Raw genomic sequence first — 18481 nt, forward strand, 5'->3', positions numbered from 1 at the left:
AACTCAGCAAAAACGCTAAAAATCTTCAATGTTTACTCAAGTTTGGGATTATAGAAGATAATGTCACAGTTTTCCAATGACCATGAAATTCAGAATCTGGGTAGCTAGTTAATCAATTGTGGCCATGAAAAAATTTGAAGGAAAAAACCTACAAATTTTTAAGAAAATGCTTTTTTCGTGAGGGGGTTTCTAAAACGCTGACAAACGTCAACAAATAGCTAAAACTATAATTTCTATATGTTTATACCTGGTTTTTTGAAAACCGGGCTACTAAAAAATGTCAGTCTCTCACACTGATTGTTAATTTGATGGCCCTTGTTACTTGAAAAGTAAAATCTCACCTCAAAAAGAAATTATTGAATACATGAGCTTCCATTTGATAGAATCATCTGTCTTGAAAGTAACAAAAGTGAAGTTTTCCTCATTAATCTGGAAAATAAGGCATTTTAAGAAGCAATTTTTAGTGTCGGTGTCACCGATTGCAAAGCCAATTCCCCAGTTCACCCCATTTTTAATTGAAGCTGGTCTCCCAAAAACAATCTAAGCCAACACTGCTCAACAATACCAAGTCCTAAAACCAGCAGTTCAACTGCTTGCTGACTAGGAACATTATCAACAGGGTGGGTCATTGCTTGCATGCAAACAGCACAAACAAACTGCATAAGAGTGCAAAAACACATCAAACTTTACAACAACCCCACTCCCCTGGAATTTAACCAGGCTACCCCAAATGCATACCAGACGATAGCCCCGTGTCTGTGCAACAACATGACACCCAGCCAGACACAACCCCCCCTTAATTTGAGTGAGACATTGAGCTTTGAAAGACAGGGGTAGCCCCGGTACAAAAACTCAGCGAATCCGCCCTCTAGCACAAAGCATAGTCTTTACAACAACCCCACCCCCCTGGAATTTAACCAGGCTACCCCAAATGCATACCAAATGATAGCCCTGTGTCTTTGCAACAACATGACACCCAGCCAGACACAACCCCCCCTTAATTTGAGGGAGACATTGAGCTTTGAAAGACAGGGGTAAGCCCAGGTACAAAAACCCAGCGAATCTGCACTCTAGCACAAAGCATAGTCTTTACAACAACCCCACCCCCCTGGAATTTAACCAGGCTACCCCAAATGCATACCAGATGATAGCCCTGTGTCTGTGCAACAACATGACACCCAGCCAGACACAACCCCCCCTTAATTTGAGGGAGACATTGAGCTTTGAAAGACAGGGGTAAGCCCAGGTACAAAAACCCAGCGAATCTGCACTCTAGCACAAAGCATAGTCTTTACAACAACCCCACCCCCCTGGAATTTAACCAGGCTACCCCAAATGCATACCAGATGATAGCCCTGTGTCTGTGCAACAACATGACACCCAGCCAGACACGACCCCCCCTTAATTTGAGGGAGACATTGAGCTTTGAAAGACAGGGGTAAGCCCAGGTACAAAAACCCAGCGAATCTGCACTCTAGCACAAAGCATAGTCTTTACAACAACCCCACCCCCCTGGAATTTAACCAGGCTACCCCAAATGCATACCAGATGATAGCCCTGTGTCTGTGCAACAACATGACACCCAGCCAGACACAACCCCCCCTTAATTTGAGGGAGACATTGAGCTTTGAAAGACAGGGGTAAGCCCAGGTACAAAAACCCAGCGAATCTGCACTCTAGCACAAAGCATAGTCTTTACAACAACCCCACCCCCCTGGAATTTAACCAGGCTACCCCAAATGCATACCAGATGATAGCCCCGTGTCTGTGCAACAACATGACACCCAGCCAGACACAACCCCCCCTTAATTTGAGGGAGACATTGAGCTTTGAAAGACAGGGGTAAGCCCAGGTACAAAAACCCAGCGAATCTGCACTCTAGCACAAAGCGTAGTCTTAACAACCATCCGAGCAAGAACAAACCAATGCAAAAGTTAATTGCAAAAAGAGTAGTCGACTGCTGTGAGAAAAGAAGATCATTAGTTCTTTAGGTTAACATTGATTATAGTTTCACTAGTGTGCAGTTTGTGCTATGATTTTAAATTAGTTGGATAAAGTCGATGTACATAGGACTGTATGAGACTTTAAATAAAGCATTGTCTTGTCTTGTCTTGTCTTACAACAACCCCACCCCCCTGGAATTTAACCAGGCTACCCCAAATGTGTAGTTCTAGAATATATTCATACTCCCTTTATAGAAGGGTTTGGAAATTGTTGGCGGGTTGGGGTTCTCATAAAGGCCGCAAAATTTAAGTAAATGTATGAAGCTTGACTGTAATTTCCAGAGAGGTTGGGGGGGAGGTCTAAGAAATAATCCTTTTCGTGGGGGAAGTATGGAAAATTTTCGGAACCACACAATGGATACCAGATGATAGCTCTGTTTTGGCAAAGTTTGATAATGAAAGATTTTTTAAAAGATAACGTCTTTATTATCAAATGCAAAAATATTATTAATCATTATTTTACAGTATATGTTTCATTTGTATTTGATAATGGTGATATGTCTCCGAATTTCACGGTTTAATAGAGTTCTGTAAAGGTTGCTGTACTTTAATGGACTCATTGTTGGGTTTTGGGCCATATGAAGAAAAATTATCACTATACACTTATCTAGTGCGCAATAAAGTTACATTACCTTGGCCGATGAATCTTCTTTTTAGAATAACTGGTATATTGACACCTTCTGCATTGTAAAGCTGACTTGATGGTACATGTCAGTTACATAAACAATAAAATATAAAATATGACAGTACGCGTTTGTGAATTTAAATGTTATTGGACCAATCAATTTCAAGTATTTGGTAAGACAGACAAGTTGTTTACAAATTTTTTGGATTGGTTTTGTTATCATACAGCAAGAAAAGTTTGTTTCTATAAAACCTGAAGTCTTAAGGTACGAAGCTCTTTGAAAGGGCTTGAGCTTATGTGTTTTTCTATGCCAGGATTTTCCTTTTTAAGAGTAATTAAACAGTAATAAGAAAATCTATAACTGTAAGTCCTAAATAATCATGACCTCCTGGCAAAAGAGAATGAAATTGTATTTTCTCTGTATGGTGTTAAAAGCGACACAGTTTGTTTTCTATAAACAAGGTCAGTAAACAAGTGTTATGTTCTTTGAGTAAGCAAGATCACCAAACAGTCCTATTATTGGTTTTAATGCACCTGACATCACGGCGGCCATGTTGGATGATAAAAACAAATGCATTTCTGTCCACTGGGAACTCAACTGTATTTTCATTTTTATGTATTGAATTGTTTTCAAGCCTGGTCGCCTTGTCACGTGGTTACAATCCAAGAATATTAAAAACCTTATTTATGATTATGCGTTCATGTTTCATGATGTTTTGACTCTTCACGCAATACTGAACTTCGTAAAGTAGGAAATTGCTGCATTCACAATAAATGTAAGGTGTTGTCAGAACAGTACGGAAATCTTGCCCCAGTGTCAATATCTTCAAAGTTTATGTTCCCTACCTGAATCCAGAAATCCAGAAAAGAATTAATAGCCTTCTTTTATAAAACGCGGACTTAGGTCACATTGATTCCTTTCAATCGATAGCCTGGATTCAACGTTTCAAGTTCATTTGTTTCTGGCTCCTGTGGTCTCGGGTTCTCATCCCGTTATAAAAGAATCAAAGGCTGAGAAGAGATCCGAAGTGTTTTGATACACGGATGGTGTTTGCAGGCAAATTTTCAAAATAGTTGTATATTTTTTTCACACCCGCGGCAAATGTAGCCACCCTGCCTGGAAATGCGGGCTCATATTCCAATTGCAATGAAGGTCATGTGACAAAGTATCAAAATTTATGCATAATCATGTGCAAATCTACGCATAAATTATCATAACATATTTCAAGTCACATGGCGTTTGAAAAGCAAAAACATATCATCAATACATTGAGCTAAAGGGGTCTATTGAAACGTCTGTATGTCTCATATATTTTTCTTTTTAATGAAATAATAAAAGTCTGAAAAACAAATACAAATATTTTGAAAACTTGCCTGCAAACACCAGATCGACATTCAGTGAAGTAGCGAGATTGACACATTCCACAAATAGAATTGCAGCTTTTATAAGCATTCCCACACTCTGCCACACTTCTATACTTTCGCTAATTTTACCCTGTGGGAAAATAGCTCTTACATCCTTATCCAGTTGCCACAACGTTATTCAACATGTCCTACGCGAATGTTAGACGGGTGATGCTGCGGCACAAAAGAGCGGCAAAATGTCCTCTTTTGTCAAAATTTTTAAATCAATGTGTCACTACAGAGGAAGGAAACTTTGTTTCCACATCGGAGCTTTTTTCCGCCTATGAAACGGCAGTTTCAATTTGGACCGACGACGATAGTGTTCACGGCCAAACAAAGTTCCTAATGAAGAGAAGTGCTTTTAATCGAGTAAGTTCAAAAGTTGAAAAAGAAAACATCTCAAGGCATTGAAGGTGAAATGATCTAAAATCGTTTATTTTTATGTTAACAGCAACTAAAAAAGGAAATTTCCACCTTTTCATTCTCAAACAATGGAAATGTCACGTACGGCGTACAAAACAACACCAGAGGATACTTCAATATTAAACTCCACCGCGCCCGTCGTATGCTTGGCCATGAATTTGGAGGTGAACAGATGTTAAGAAACATCTCCGTATTCATGGCCAGGCATCCTCCACCAGTTCCTCCAATCGAGGTGAGTGTTTACTTGAGGCTCTTTCGTTCCTTTCCTGCTGAATATTTTTTCTTCTGGTTTAATGAAATGTTACTAGCTGATCAGTATTCGCACTTTTCTTGCACAGGTGCACGACGTTCCAAGTGACCCGCGAGGCGCGGGAAAATGCGCCTTCGCCAAAAAAGACGTGGAAAGAGGACAGGTGGTGGCAGAGTACACGGGGGAGCTTATATCGATGACTGAGGCAACGAAACGCGAGGCGGAGTACGCAAGAGTAGGAAAGACATGTACCCTCATGGTCATAGATCACCGCGGCCAAAGTATCGCGTAAGTTACTGGCTTAAGCGCATTTTTGCAAATACTTTTACTACCTCCAAGACGACGTTATATAAACACGTGTAACCGTTGTTTTGACTTGACTTGTCGCCTTTGGATTTCTTTGAACTATCTTTCTGTTTCAACTTACTCGCGAGAACCAACAGTTACCCAGTATGTTATGAATATATGTGGGATATTCTTAATGTTTGTGTTAAGTTGTACACACTAAAACGTTATTTATTATTTACTTTCAGAATTGATCCTTACTATGGTGATATTCATGCCGAACTAAACTTGGCGGCAACTATCAACCATTCAAGGCAAAACGCAAATTTAAAGCCCTATGTTGATGATACATCATCGCGAGCAAGAGTGTTTTTCGTTGCTTTGCATGATATTCCACAATCTGTGGAATTCCTCTGGAATTACGGTGACGCAGATTGGGAATATCATACAAACAGTCAAACTCTTCCACCCTAGCTTTTACCGTTTCTTTTTCTTCTTTATTCTTTCCCTTTTTTCTTAATCATAACTATAGTAAAATTCTCAAATCTGATTGACTATCAACTGTGCTGATTTCACCACTTATAGGCCAATACGCGTTATGCCTACTAATTGGACATCACGCACCATTGCAATTGCGCACTCAAATGCTTTTTTTCTCACCGCTAGCAAAAAAATCTCGGAAGTTCTTGCGTTTTAATTTTGAAAAATCCTAAAATATCATACATTTTGTTATAGTTATATATGATTAAGTTGTAACAAACGTTCATGCAACCCAATACGGTCTGTAATCATAATCGAGATTTAAGTAATCACTCCCGCTGCACGGTCCTCCGATTTTTTGTTGATCACGCGCATCATTACAGACCGAATTGGATTCTACTTAGTCCATCTATTGCCCTTATTACTAAATTTACAATTTATCGTGACGTTATTACAATACATACGGTACTTGTTTCATCCCCCTTTTTTGTCAATTTGGGCTAACCGGCATTACCAAACAGGCAATAATTGCCTTTACCTTTTTTTGTCTATCGATGCCAAAAATTGATTTTTATGTTGACATTTGTTATTCAGTAAGATGTTCTCAGAAATATCTGCTTTGCGCTACATTTCAGTCATGCATGCAATTTGATTACGGACCAAAAGTAAAGTTTTGTTTTATTGTGCGCGAGTGATTTTACGAGCTAGCTTTGCGCGCTCGAAATGAGTTTTAGCATCGACGACGGCTAGAGCAACGAAAACGTCACTTTTAAAATGAATTTGCGTTTTTCAAATTTTATCGCGTTAATTCCAATTCACTGAAAATGTCTAGTGTAGGCAAATTTCCCTGGAGTTGATTTCTTAAGGACTGCACTCAAGTTTAGAAAGACAAAGAAAATTTCCCTATCGCTTGTTTACGTCCTCCATAAAACGTGAAATTAGGCTCGTAGTCGTGCAGCAATGGCAAAGAAATGTGCAAAAAAGTGATCTGCACGTGTAAACGTGATGTTTTGTTTAATAAACTTATTGCTGTTTTGACGTTCTCGTTTTGCCGTCGCCGTGGACCTTGCTAAAACTCCCTGCTGACAGAGATTGCGGTAAAAGGTTTATGGCTTAGGACATTTAATTTAGCCTGATAGGTGTTACTTTACTTTGAAGCTAAAGTATACTCACGTCTAAAAAAAATTCCTTTTCATGGGAGGTCGACGATTAGGGAGCTTTGGCATCGACGGCGGCAACAGCAGCGAAAACGTCAATTTTAAAACGAATAGGCGTTTTTTTTAAATCTTGCGGTGTTAATTCTAATTCTCTCCATAAAACGTATCGTAGTTGTGCGGGCAGTGACAGCAAAGAAGTAGATGCACGGGCAGACTTGCTTTTCTTAATAAACCTATAGCTTTTTTGACTTACTCGTTGCCGTGGCCGGACGTCGTTGCTATCGCTTCCTATGTCCTGATGTTTTTGCTTCATGTTTCTGTTATTTACCCTTAACTATAAGGTTTCCCTTAGTTTCTTACTGATTGCTATTTGGCTAAGGGAATATGTTTGATAAAGTGGACACCTATAATTTAGCTTGGAAACATAGCATCCTTTCTTTCATCAGCTGTACATAAATTGCGGTTGCATATTGGCCAATGCACCTTACAAGTCGTTGCTAACAGAGAACTTTATAAACGCAATAGTTTCTCATTCCTTTCTAGTTAAATCAAATTGAGTATACACAGCCAAAGCAAACTGATCGTGAGGACGGCACGCTTAAGCCTTTACCGCAGCGGGGCGCTCGTGCGATTATCAGTCGCCTTTAGTTCAACGTTTGCCTTTTAAAAAGGTCTCAGGGTGCAGTTACAAGTGTTTACTCAGTCGAACTGTGGTACATCGAGTTGTGAACACTACCAAACGGATACAGTGAATAAAATGTTCATGAACCTAATTATTGTCTCTCAATCCGATAAAACCAACGGTATCGTAATTAGGGTATAACAGTTATACAATATTGTAATTGGTATTATCACTATGTACACAAGTAGTGGTTATTCATTACTAGTCAGCATCATGACTGTCCTGATCAGCGGGAGCAACTGCCAATGCAGTGAAGAACCGTAAAGCCCTTTCAGATAAATATTTCTGGGCGAGTGTCATACAATTTGGTCTCACATTTTCGCGAACAGGTCTGCAATCTTGTCTCACAGGAACTAGATCCGCTGGATTCAATTCCTCACATTGTTTCTTCTTTACAAAAGAGACAATTGTTGGCTTTTCTACTGTGTCCATTGTAAACCTGATAAAGGCGGTTTCATTGTGCCTGGTAAGCGTTAAGTTTCCTTCTTGATCTGGTATCTCACCATAGCCAAAATTCATAAACGCAATTTTTCCCACTCCGAATTTTTCTCCGTTAATGTCCTCGCTTCTAGCAATGTATTTCTTCTTTAAGTACGATTTATAGTTCATTATCTGATGAAGGCTTACCCAGTGGCTTCTGACGTTACGTAAATGGCTATTTCGTAGAGAAATTGCCCATTCTTGAGGAGTTTCGATTTTTTCCCGAGTGTTAAAGAATTGCTGAATACACCCGAATCTTCTATCACATATTGAAAAGGAATGCCCTTCCAACAAAAATTTCAGATCTACTCGAAGAAACCTTCCATTTTGGACAAGGGTGTCCAAGTAAAAAAATAAAAAGCAGTGTTTAAACTGTGCTGGCGAGTTGTCTGCCCATAGTATTAAATGATGAAATGTCCCGTACCTTTCTATTAGTGTCTCCAATACGTAGTTAAGTAAAGATATCACTTCATTAGGACCACTTCCGCCAATGGTTCATCGTAAAAAAAACAGTTCATAATATCCTCATTGGCTGAATAGACCCCGAAAAGATTGGTCCTTAACTTTCTCAAGTAAAAGGAATCTTGAGAGGAAACTTTTGGCGTCGGAAGACACTTATGATAGTCCATTTGGAGAACCAACACTCTTGGCATCATCGTTAAATGGCACCCCTGGGTTACAATCCGGTCGAAACGGAATAATAGTTCAATGGGCCGAAGATTTAACAAAGGTCAGTAGTCGGATGGGCGCATTATTTATAAGTGTGTTCACTTGCTTGTTTTGTCGCAATATTAAAAAAAATGTAAAGTCGCGAAAACTCTAGATTTTTCTCATAAAATGCAGCTATTTTGTAGAACGTGTTTCACAACTCGGGAATTACACCTGAATTCTAGACTTTTCGTGAATCACGCAGTTGAATTTCCTTAAGGCCGACTGTTTCAAGGGCGAAGTTGATAAAGTATTATCATTATTATGCAAAAAGTGAGTGCATTTCTTATTTTTGATGGAGTAATATTTGTGTCTTTTAGGAGGAAAAATTACACAAAAATGCATTTTTCTCTTCTCATCCCACACGATTACAGAGGCTATTTTTAATAAAACTATACTGATAAGTAGCGAAACTGTTAACACCTGGTAGATTGGTTATAATTGACGTCAGAAAACGTTTTTATAGTTACTTTTTTATCACGATGCTAGAAAATTCTAGTAAGCTCTATCTTCCATGAAGAATATAAAATGAATAAGAATTACACGGGTGAGATTAAAACATTTTCCTTTCCTTCAACAATGGGCTCTTTTGCTCAGCAAGAAACAGAGATGAACTTAAGTGGGGTTGATGTTAATCGCCTATTGTACATTTTTGACAGTTCGAATCCGTGGCAATATTTTAGACAAGGTAAACCTCTTGCAAGCTCGGTAGAGAAAGGAAGGAGAACTTTGAGTTCCAGAAGCAAGTTAAAAAAGGTTTACGTGCCAAAGGCGAACCGAGTGAACCGGCGCAAAAATGCTGCCTTTGGTTTGCACAATTTGAACTTGACCTGTTGTGACAATGGATGCCTCCTGAGACACGGTCTGTGTAATATAAAACGCATCATACGGCAGCAAAGGGACCTGCTTTATAAGAAACAATACAATGAACAAAATTATCTTATGTCAAAACTTGTGGAAGTGAAGATCACGCAAACCGGAAAACGAAAAATAACATACAAGTCCCCATCGCTGGGTGAAGTATGCAAGACTGCGTTCCTCAAGGTCTATGGTATCTCAAAGCATAAAATAGAATGTCTGCTAAAAAAAATGAGCCCTGAAGGACCATTTATAGAGCCCGACCAAAGAGGGCAAACCACTCCTCGAAGACTTTTGCCTGAAACAAAACAGACCGTCATCGACTTTATACTTTCACATGACGCGTCCGAGTCTCATTATAGAAGATCGCGAAGTGGCAGCAAAAAGTATTTTGAATCCAATGAAACACTACGAAAAATGTGGTCGGAATATGTTCGTGAACATCCTGATGTCAAGACGACCAGGTTAAAAAGAAAAAACAAAGGACCTGTTATAAGTTTTTCAACTTTTAGAAATATCTTTAACACCGAATTGAAAGATGTTCTTAGCTTCAGAAAATCTAGGCTCGATACCTGTCAAGTTTGTGACAAGACTAATAACCGACTTAAGTATCTAAAATCTTTACGAAATCGAAGCGTCAAGCAAGATCAAGAGATCCGCGATCTGACTCATTCAAAGAACTCTCATCTCAGAGAAAGTGAAGCAAGGTTTGCTTCCTTGAAATATGACGTAACAGTATTGGCTTTAAAAGTGCAGTAAACCCGAGCTGAGACACTTTTTTTAGTTAGTTTAAATAGCAAAAATAAAGAAAAGATAAAAATACGACTGAAATAGATCTTTTTACAGTCTTATTTATTTTTAATTGTGATTATTACAGTTTTCATTTCTGTAACTTTTTTTGTCTCTCTCTTACCATTGCTGAATGATCTGATTTTTATATATTTTTTTTCTGTTAATAGAGGGCCACAAATAAATGAGTTTTAACTGTAAAAAGGTTATCTGCTGTCTAAATAAAGTCTTCACTCCACTTTATCCGACTGCATAATTTGCCAGCCAGATCATAATTACATCATATGGATCATTCCCCTTAACAGGAAGGACGTTTCTATGTTACGCTACGATATACATATGCCCCTTACTGATGTACGTTTGTAGTCTACAAAGAGGCAACACTTGTAAATGGTGAGAAACTATCTTCCCGCTCGTTCGAATCTTTTTGCAATCAAAGATTTAAAGATCACTGTCTAAGTCACAAATTTAATGGGAAGCTTAAAAAAAAAACACGGGAGGAGAAAGAAATAACAAGTATCTTTCGTTGCAGCATTTTCATTTATTTTTGTTGCAGTCAAGTAATATTAAGATAATTTTACCTCAACGGTACCGAGACTTTAACAAAAGCAAGGCTCATATCACTTCCGTACATAATTTTTTATAACATAAACTCCTTTGCGCGGGCACCCCCAACGACAATTTCCTCCTAATATATTTTAAACACTTCTTAGGCTATCCAGAGTATTTTTAAATCTCTAGAAATGCATCGTCAGTGTCGCTATAAAATTTTGTGTATCAGTTCGGTCATCCTACGGTATTTTGAGTCTTTTGAAAAATACGAGGGCTTCACCGTTAATTTACCGTAAATATTAGATGCACTTAAAGGTTTTAAAAAAGTTAAAACTGCATAATTGATTCCTGTTAGGAACATCACATTTTAGAGTCCGAAATTTTCCATTTTTTCTGCCTACGATAAATAGCCTAGACTGGGGGGTAAAATGTGAAGAATTAAACTTAAAATAAAATAATGGAAATTCATTAACTAAGTTTCAAAATTTGTATATGAATAGATCAATATTCATAAGCAGATTTTAAGCAATCCTCAAGCAGTAGAAAATAATAGGCCTGTTCTCCCTCTCCGTAGAGAAATTATAAAGTAAACAGTCGCTGGGTGTGCCTGTTTTAAAAATAAGAAAAAAAGGCTAAAGTTATTTAAGAGTCATCTCCAAAAATTCAATGACTTAAAACCTATCAAAAAACTTATTTAAACAAAATTAGTCGACTAATAAGCCAAGAAACTCCAAATGCATACCAGATGATAGCCCTGTGTCTGTGCAACAACATGACACTTAGTTTGACGGAAGCCCCCCTCAAAAAATATTATCTGGGCCAACGGGGGCAACAGCCCGTCCCTACGGGACGGACTGTTGCCCCCCTCGTGCAAATTTTCTGGAATTTGCACTGATTTCTGTCACTTCCAGGAAGTTATTTGAAGCCCATGGTTAAGAGGTGAGGGTGGTTAGTCCTGAAGAGCGAGATTGTTATTTTTACACTAAAAGTATCAGGGCTTTAAGCAAATTAAGTTTTAAAAGATTGCCTGCAATGTGCTGGACTTGACTTAAGATTTCAGGCAACCCGGTTTTCAAAACTCCAGCTAGGTTTGTATTGCTCAAAATCGCGCGCATTTACAAGGCTGTAAAGTTTTTTTCTGACTTGCAAGGACCCATCTGTTATAAAGATCCCAAAAATAAAGAGATAAATCTCATAGTTTATTTGATATCATCGTGTAAAGTTTCCTTATCATTTTCACATAAATTTGGAAACCGCTAAATTTCTCGCATTGGGTCTTTCCGATTCTGGTAAAAATCTGTTCAACGCAAGGCACTAATGGGCACTATATGTAGCCGAGAGATTTTCACGAAAAAATGCCGGCAACAGCAGAATTTCGACTCAGACCGCAAAGAGGCGTGGCACTATAACCACGTGACATTTACTCCGATCGCCAAAAATTTTACGGCTATATTGTAGATTGATCTATATGTTACCCATGCTATATGTTAGACTTACGATCAAAGTAAAGGTGGGGATACCAGAGAGCTTCAAAGTAGGATGGGACCCTCACAAAATAACTGGGTCGAGTCACCTTAAGAGATTAGACTTCTAAATATCTGTATGCCAGAATGTATGATAACTCATTACTACTGTATATAATAACCATACTGAATTTCGTGTTCAAAATGTTTTGAATCGTATTAACCAGAGCTCGTCGTTGTTTTTGTTTTAGAATCGAAATCTCATTCGTTCGGTCTTCTCACTAACGATCTGTGATACGTCAATACCGCACGCACGTAATACCGCACGCACGCAATACCGCACGCACGCAATCCCTGTTACTTTAAACAATAAATTGTTGGTGTTTTACTATCTGTTATGCCTTTCCAAACCTATTCTATGTCACTACTTACGTATATGCTGTTGTCCTTTTTCCATTTCAACGTCTTGTTATTCGTTCGCCAAAGACGAAAAAAATAAAAAAGGGCGTGTTTGTTTTGTTATCAAAGCCTGCCACTCCTGATTTTTGACGCCACACGGTTAAGATGAAAGAAACTCCCGAGGAGCCTTCTGTGTATTAAAATGGCATCCTTCACACGCACTCGCCACATTTAATCTCAAGAGGTAGCCTTCTGTTAGACCTAGATATCATGGCCACAAAGGAGAAAAGTCTTGCTCAACAACGAACGCCCAAAGGGCAGTCATCAAGTCAAGGTGATCGTTCCCTTAACACACAGCAACATCAAGCGCTGCCAAGGGGTACAAGAAAGAGACATAACCACACCATGTCCTGTGAAAGTTACTTTAACAACGAACTTGCGACCAAGTTCTTGAGTGATCCTCGCGTGGTGACTGAAAATGCCATAAAACTGACTCCAGATGAGATGCACGCAATTTACATGGACATCTTCAAACCTCTGGACTCCTTCGAAATGTTTTACGAAAGGCTGAAAGCTCAAGAAAAGGAGAAAAAGAAGGACGAACAAACTGGATGAAGAGTGAATCAGGTGACCGAGTATGCTGTAAATTGTGACACTTGACATGTGTGTCGTACTAAAACTGATACCGTTTAGGAAATAAACAGAGCAGAAAAAAAAAAAAAGGAAGGAAGGAAGTAAGCGCATAAACTTACCCACTTTATACTTCATGTAAAGGATACCAGGAACATTTAAATTACCCGTTAGTACTCCCGAAGGTTTATTTTATTTATCAGTTTAAATAAATATACACTTCAATATAAAGTCAACATTACTGAGATTGTACATTAATTTACCGGAATATTTATAAGAAAGAAAAACGATTTAATAATTGCTAATTTATAAATTTACCCACTGAAAGATGTATTAACTGCTGTATTGTACGTTTTTCTTCACCCTAGTCTCGCTTGTAAACATTTCAACGTCTTTTCGTATTAATGTCGTACAATGCCTAAAATTAGAATTTATTCTCCCATCACGATTTAGATTAAGCTAAGTTTGAACCCTTTCCAAGTTAGCAATACAGTTTTAACCCATAGCCTACTTTTTCGTGTTGATCGAAATTTACAGTGAAACGAAATAAGTTAAACTTCATACACTTTCCACTTCTTAACTGGATAACACTACTTGGAAATAATATCCATACTTATGAAAAGGGACAACATGGCAGATATACAGCTATTTCAAGAAAGGGTGTCGGAAAAAGTGCACGCCACAATCTCGAAAGGTATTGTGAGTGGTTTTGAGTTCGCTGTTCTGCAAAGAAATTTGAAAGAATGGCACGAGAGGCCATGGAGTATGTTTGCGCGTGCTAAAGGAAAGCAACAAAAGAAGTCTTGACAGCTACAGTGTCTGGAATAGTGTATTGATCATATGTAGCTTTTCCGAATCGAAGTAAGCGATATATCCCATATTACCTTTCGGGATCGTCGCGTGCACATTTTTGCCGACACTGACCTTTCTCGAAATGAATGTCGGTCGTTTCGCCAACGAGTTTGTCAATTTCAAAAATTCTTAAGTGTGGCCTTTTTAAACAGCCACTCAACAGGAACTTCCTGTAAAGTTGTTTTGGATCAATTTCGGTTTCTGGGAAACTACCCACCTGCCCCTCCACTAACTCAACGTTAACATTTGGGTCTCACTTGGGACAAAATGTTGGGTTATGGGAGGGGTAGGTGGGCAGTTTCGTTGAAACCTAAATTGATCCATTGTTTTCTCACTTTCTTTCAGTAATTGGCAAAACAGAAGGAATTTTAGGTACAAGTTGAACACGATAAAATTCCTCCCACCCAACCAGGTGCAATATGTGTCAAAATAAAACAAGGGATGGGATTCATGTTTTCTAAACCAATACCTATGCGAACACAGGGTGAAAATATTTGTTGAAGCCATTCAAAGAAAGAGCAAGCTTTTCTTATATCCACATCATAGGATGTGTGGAGTGTGTTCCAGCTCACATGTCCTTTGACATCACCTTCAACTTTCATTCCTCTTATGTCAGTTTTTTCCATTGGGTTTTTGTGCATCTCAGGATTGAAGTGGAACATTGACATCATATCTTGTGCAGAGGGCAGAGAGTCTTTGCTCCAAGGAAACAAACAGGTTTCAATGAGGCCAACACCCTCATTACCCCACATCACTGTAAGCAGAAAAAACACCACGATTGACGGTATGATAAACCAACTGACTAGTAAATCAAGAAGGCAATAATATGTTCAGTTTCCACAATGTGAAGTGATCAGTTATTTATTTGTAAGGCTGTCATTAAAATTCAAGAGGGGGGTGAAAAGGGGCAGGCAAATCTGCCAATCCGTTATTATTTATTAACAAAATCTGCCATTCCATTTTTGCCCTGAATCCAAAATCTGGGCAAAAACATTTTCCGCCGATCCGTTCGCCTATTCATGCCCCTCTTTCAAGTTGCCGGGTAAATGATACAAGTAGGAGGGGATTCAATCAAAACAACTGGGATACTGTTTGGTTCTATTTTTCTTCTATTTTCCTACTAAAGTAGGTGGGGGTCACATTCACACTAGCTGGGGAAAATCCCTGGCCCCTGGCCCTAAATGAAAGCCTTGTATTTGCTACCAGTATTTCTATGGAATGGGAGCTGGGCTCTTGAGGTAATTAATATTTCACCTGTTCATATTTGTCATCCCTAGATAAGGGGGCAACAAATGAGGTAAGAACTGAGAATGTATTACTGCTGACAAGCAAGTGACAAGGGAAATATGAATCAGTCAGAAATCAAAATTAATGGGAGATGTCTGTTACTGGAGATTTGGCTGTAGTATATTATTGTGGGGAGAGAATGCTCATGTTAGCGTCACAAACATTCTTTGTATAAATAAGGCAATGACTTTCACTAGAACACTGTAGTTCCCATAGTGCAAAGGAAATGATTAGTTTGTTTAAGTTTAAAAAGCATGCAACATCACTTTGATAGTTTGAGTGTAATGCATTTAATTTTGGATAGAGGCACTTACTACAGTCTAATCGTAGTTCCTCTGGTTCTGCTGCCTTCTGTATCCTAGACAGAATGTAAAGAGCACGACAGAAATCTTTATACCTCAGCTCACAATGTGTCTCAAGTTCATATTCTGCTAAATGAACCACTCCACACTTCCAGCGCTTGGGTGGATCAGCAAAGACCCAATAATTAGGATCACTCCTTCGCGCCCAGTAACAAAACCAATTATCAGGATCGGTCCACATGTTTAGAAGACCTGATGGCTGCTCTTCAAGTTCCAGGTTAAAATGGCTTAATACATATCTTTTATAAAACTGCTCTGATGAGAGAAGTTCCTGAAATAAAGAGAAATATTAAGGCAACATGGATTAATGGATCAGTATAGATGATGACGTGGATCAGTATCTGTCAGTACAAATTTTACAATTCAAAGTAGACAGACTGCAAATTATATTAGTTGCTAAAAAATATATATCTACGTGTAGCAACTGTTCATCAACAGTTTTGTTTAGATTTGCCAGTTTGGAAGGGTCACTGCAACAGCATGAAGCCAATTATTACTGTGGGTGGGTAACAGTCCCCTTTCTCCATAAGAGATACACAACGGGGGCTTAACATCCCCTACTCTAAATGAACAATGAGCAGTGTGGGTACTCTTACATTCCCTACCAACTGATAGGGGACGTACTGATAGAGAGACAAAATCTCAAATTACAGTCAGTGATCTTACCAGTTTTTTTTAAACACCACGTGTAGTTGTTGGTCTGCCCGGCCGAGTTTGAAACCACACCCTTCTGCTTAGCAGACCAGCACTCTACCAGCTGAGCTAACTGGGCAATGGTGGGTGAGAATATATATTACCTTAACACAGAACTGGAGGCAAATATTACCTAGACAGCAGTGTTACTTGCGAAAACAAGTCTAGAGATGGGTTGATGTAATCTTATAGATTGCACTGTAGTTCTGGTCTTATTTTTGTGTTTCTTTCTGTCTTTCTCAAAGTTTCAAATGTTATGTTGCAAGGACAACTGGTCAAACCCCCTAAAAAATTAGACTGAAATATTACAAATATGAGATAAAATTGCTCGTAAAAAATTAATTCAACTTATTAAAATATATTTTAATTATGTGTTTACCATAATTTTGGCTTGAGATCTCTCAATAATTGACAGCTGCTCACCTTCCATTGCTTGCAAACTTGCATGCATCTGCTGACATCTGGAAGTGGCAAAAACAGAGCAATCTTCTGTATCAGCTCGGGCAACAGGATTGGTACTTCTCTAGATGCCATGATTCCAGTCACAAGGCTCTCAAAACTTTGCCATTACTCTAAAAAAGCAGCTACCTTTACTGCAGCTGATCTCAAGAGGAAAAAGTAAAAAACAAAAGTATTACCCCAAGGAGTATTTTTGAGAAAAATGGGCACCATTTAGATTTGGATTTGTTGGGCTTAAAATTTTTTGAGTCACTTCCTACACATAATCTTACAAATTACTTTAATCAGGTCAGTAGTTAGACAGGTGGATCCAGGAATTTTTGATTGGGGGGGTCCAAACTTTGGTTCAGAAATGACTGTTGAACTTTTTTGTGGCAAATTACCTCTCACAGAGACACCTGTGGTTTGAGAGAGAGAACGAGGCACATCGCCATTGGCGTGGGAAATACTGCTTCGCAAGCAGAGACAAACAGATCCTATGAGGGTACCCAAAAACAGTTCATTTTTGAATGTCCCTGGAATTTCCCGTACGAAACTTGCAGGGCTGTACAGCGCAACAAAATCGCTTCAAAATAGCTGTACAGCTAAATTACAGCTATTCAGCAGCCTTTTAGAAGCCAAACAGCAGCTTCATTCAAGTTGCAGAGGGATGCAAAAGCGCTGTGCAGCCTTTGAAGGCTCTTTGAAGCTCTCAGCAGCGGTTTTGCAGCGCAGTTGCCGACTTTCAAACACTGCGAAGTAGCTGCAGTAACGCTACAATTCAGCTGCGGTCGATCTGACTTTCTTGAGCGCCAATAACATGAATCGCCAGATAAAGCCTTGGCACAGATTACGGCTTTTATAACGGGAAAACTTTGACTGTACCTCTAAGAAATGTGAGTAAGCTTGTGCGCAAGGAAGATCACTTATTGAATAAACCTCCAAATTCTATGCTTTTGGAATAAAGATTTCAATAAATTTCATTCCGTGACCGGTGAGTGTGGGAATGTTATCCCTAATTCCCTGGAGACATTCTAGGCCGTAATCTAATCGGTCGGTCCTTTCGCATGAGATCCCATTACAACTCTAGACAAACACACGATCGCCCAAACATTTGTGACCGTTGAATGAAAGGCGCAAACATTCTAAGTTTTTTTGCATCTAGTTCTGTTTCGAGATGGAAGTTCTGTTGAAGGTTTTGGATGGAACAGCTCAAACGTATTTGCAAACAATGCACTGAACAGTGAATTCTACGCTTAATATCGACGAATCGAACCAGAGCAAGCAACACAGATACAAGAATCTCAGATGGGGTTCGCACTTACAAGATTCTTATACGCTCTTAGTAACGTTTGTTCCTTAATAGTCCATTGTAAAATTTAACGACGACCAAAGTAAAATTGGGTTGATTTCTTTCATGAAAAAAGTGTAGAAGATCGTGGATCATGGACAAAACGTCAAGGTGAACAATGTCCAGCTTAGCCCGTTGCAATGAATCAAAATATCATTTGGCTGCTGTCCGTGTAAACTTTATGTAGAACAATCGCTGTTATTCTCTTTGTTTTTAAAAAAGATGATTTTCAATGTCTGCACGTTAATGCATGTTCTTACATTCAGATGAGTGACCGTGATTGCTAAATATTTACAAAGCAAGACTGCTG

The 18481-nt window shown here is 38.8% G+C and overlaps 1 protein-coding gene across 1 annotated transcript; it reads right to left on the minus strand.

The window, feature by feature from the left end:
* Positions 1–13349: 13349 nt before the first annotated feature.
* On the minus strand, positions 13350–17166 carry LOC140940739 (uncharacterized). The gene is made up of 3 exons (XM_073389701.1): positions 16806–17166; positions 15642–15960; positions 13350–14794 (listed from the first exon to the last, which is right to left on the minus strand). The coding sequence occupies exons 1-3, from the start codon at positions 16914–16916 to the stop codon at positions 14409–14411; spliced, it is 816 nt and encodes a 271-aa protein (XP_073245802.1). The 5' UTR covers positions 16917–17166; the 3' UTR covers positions 13350–14408.
* Between the last annotated feature and the right edge of the window lie 1315 nt (positions 17167–18481).

This window comes from Porites lutea, chromosome 6, assembly GCF_958299795.1.
Source record: "Porites lutea chromosome 6, jaPorLute2.1, whole genome shotgun sequence".
Lineage (NCBI taxonomy): Eukaryota > Metazoa > Cnidaria > Anthozoa > Scleractinia > Poritidae > Porites > Porites lutea.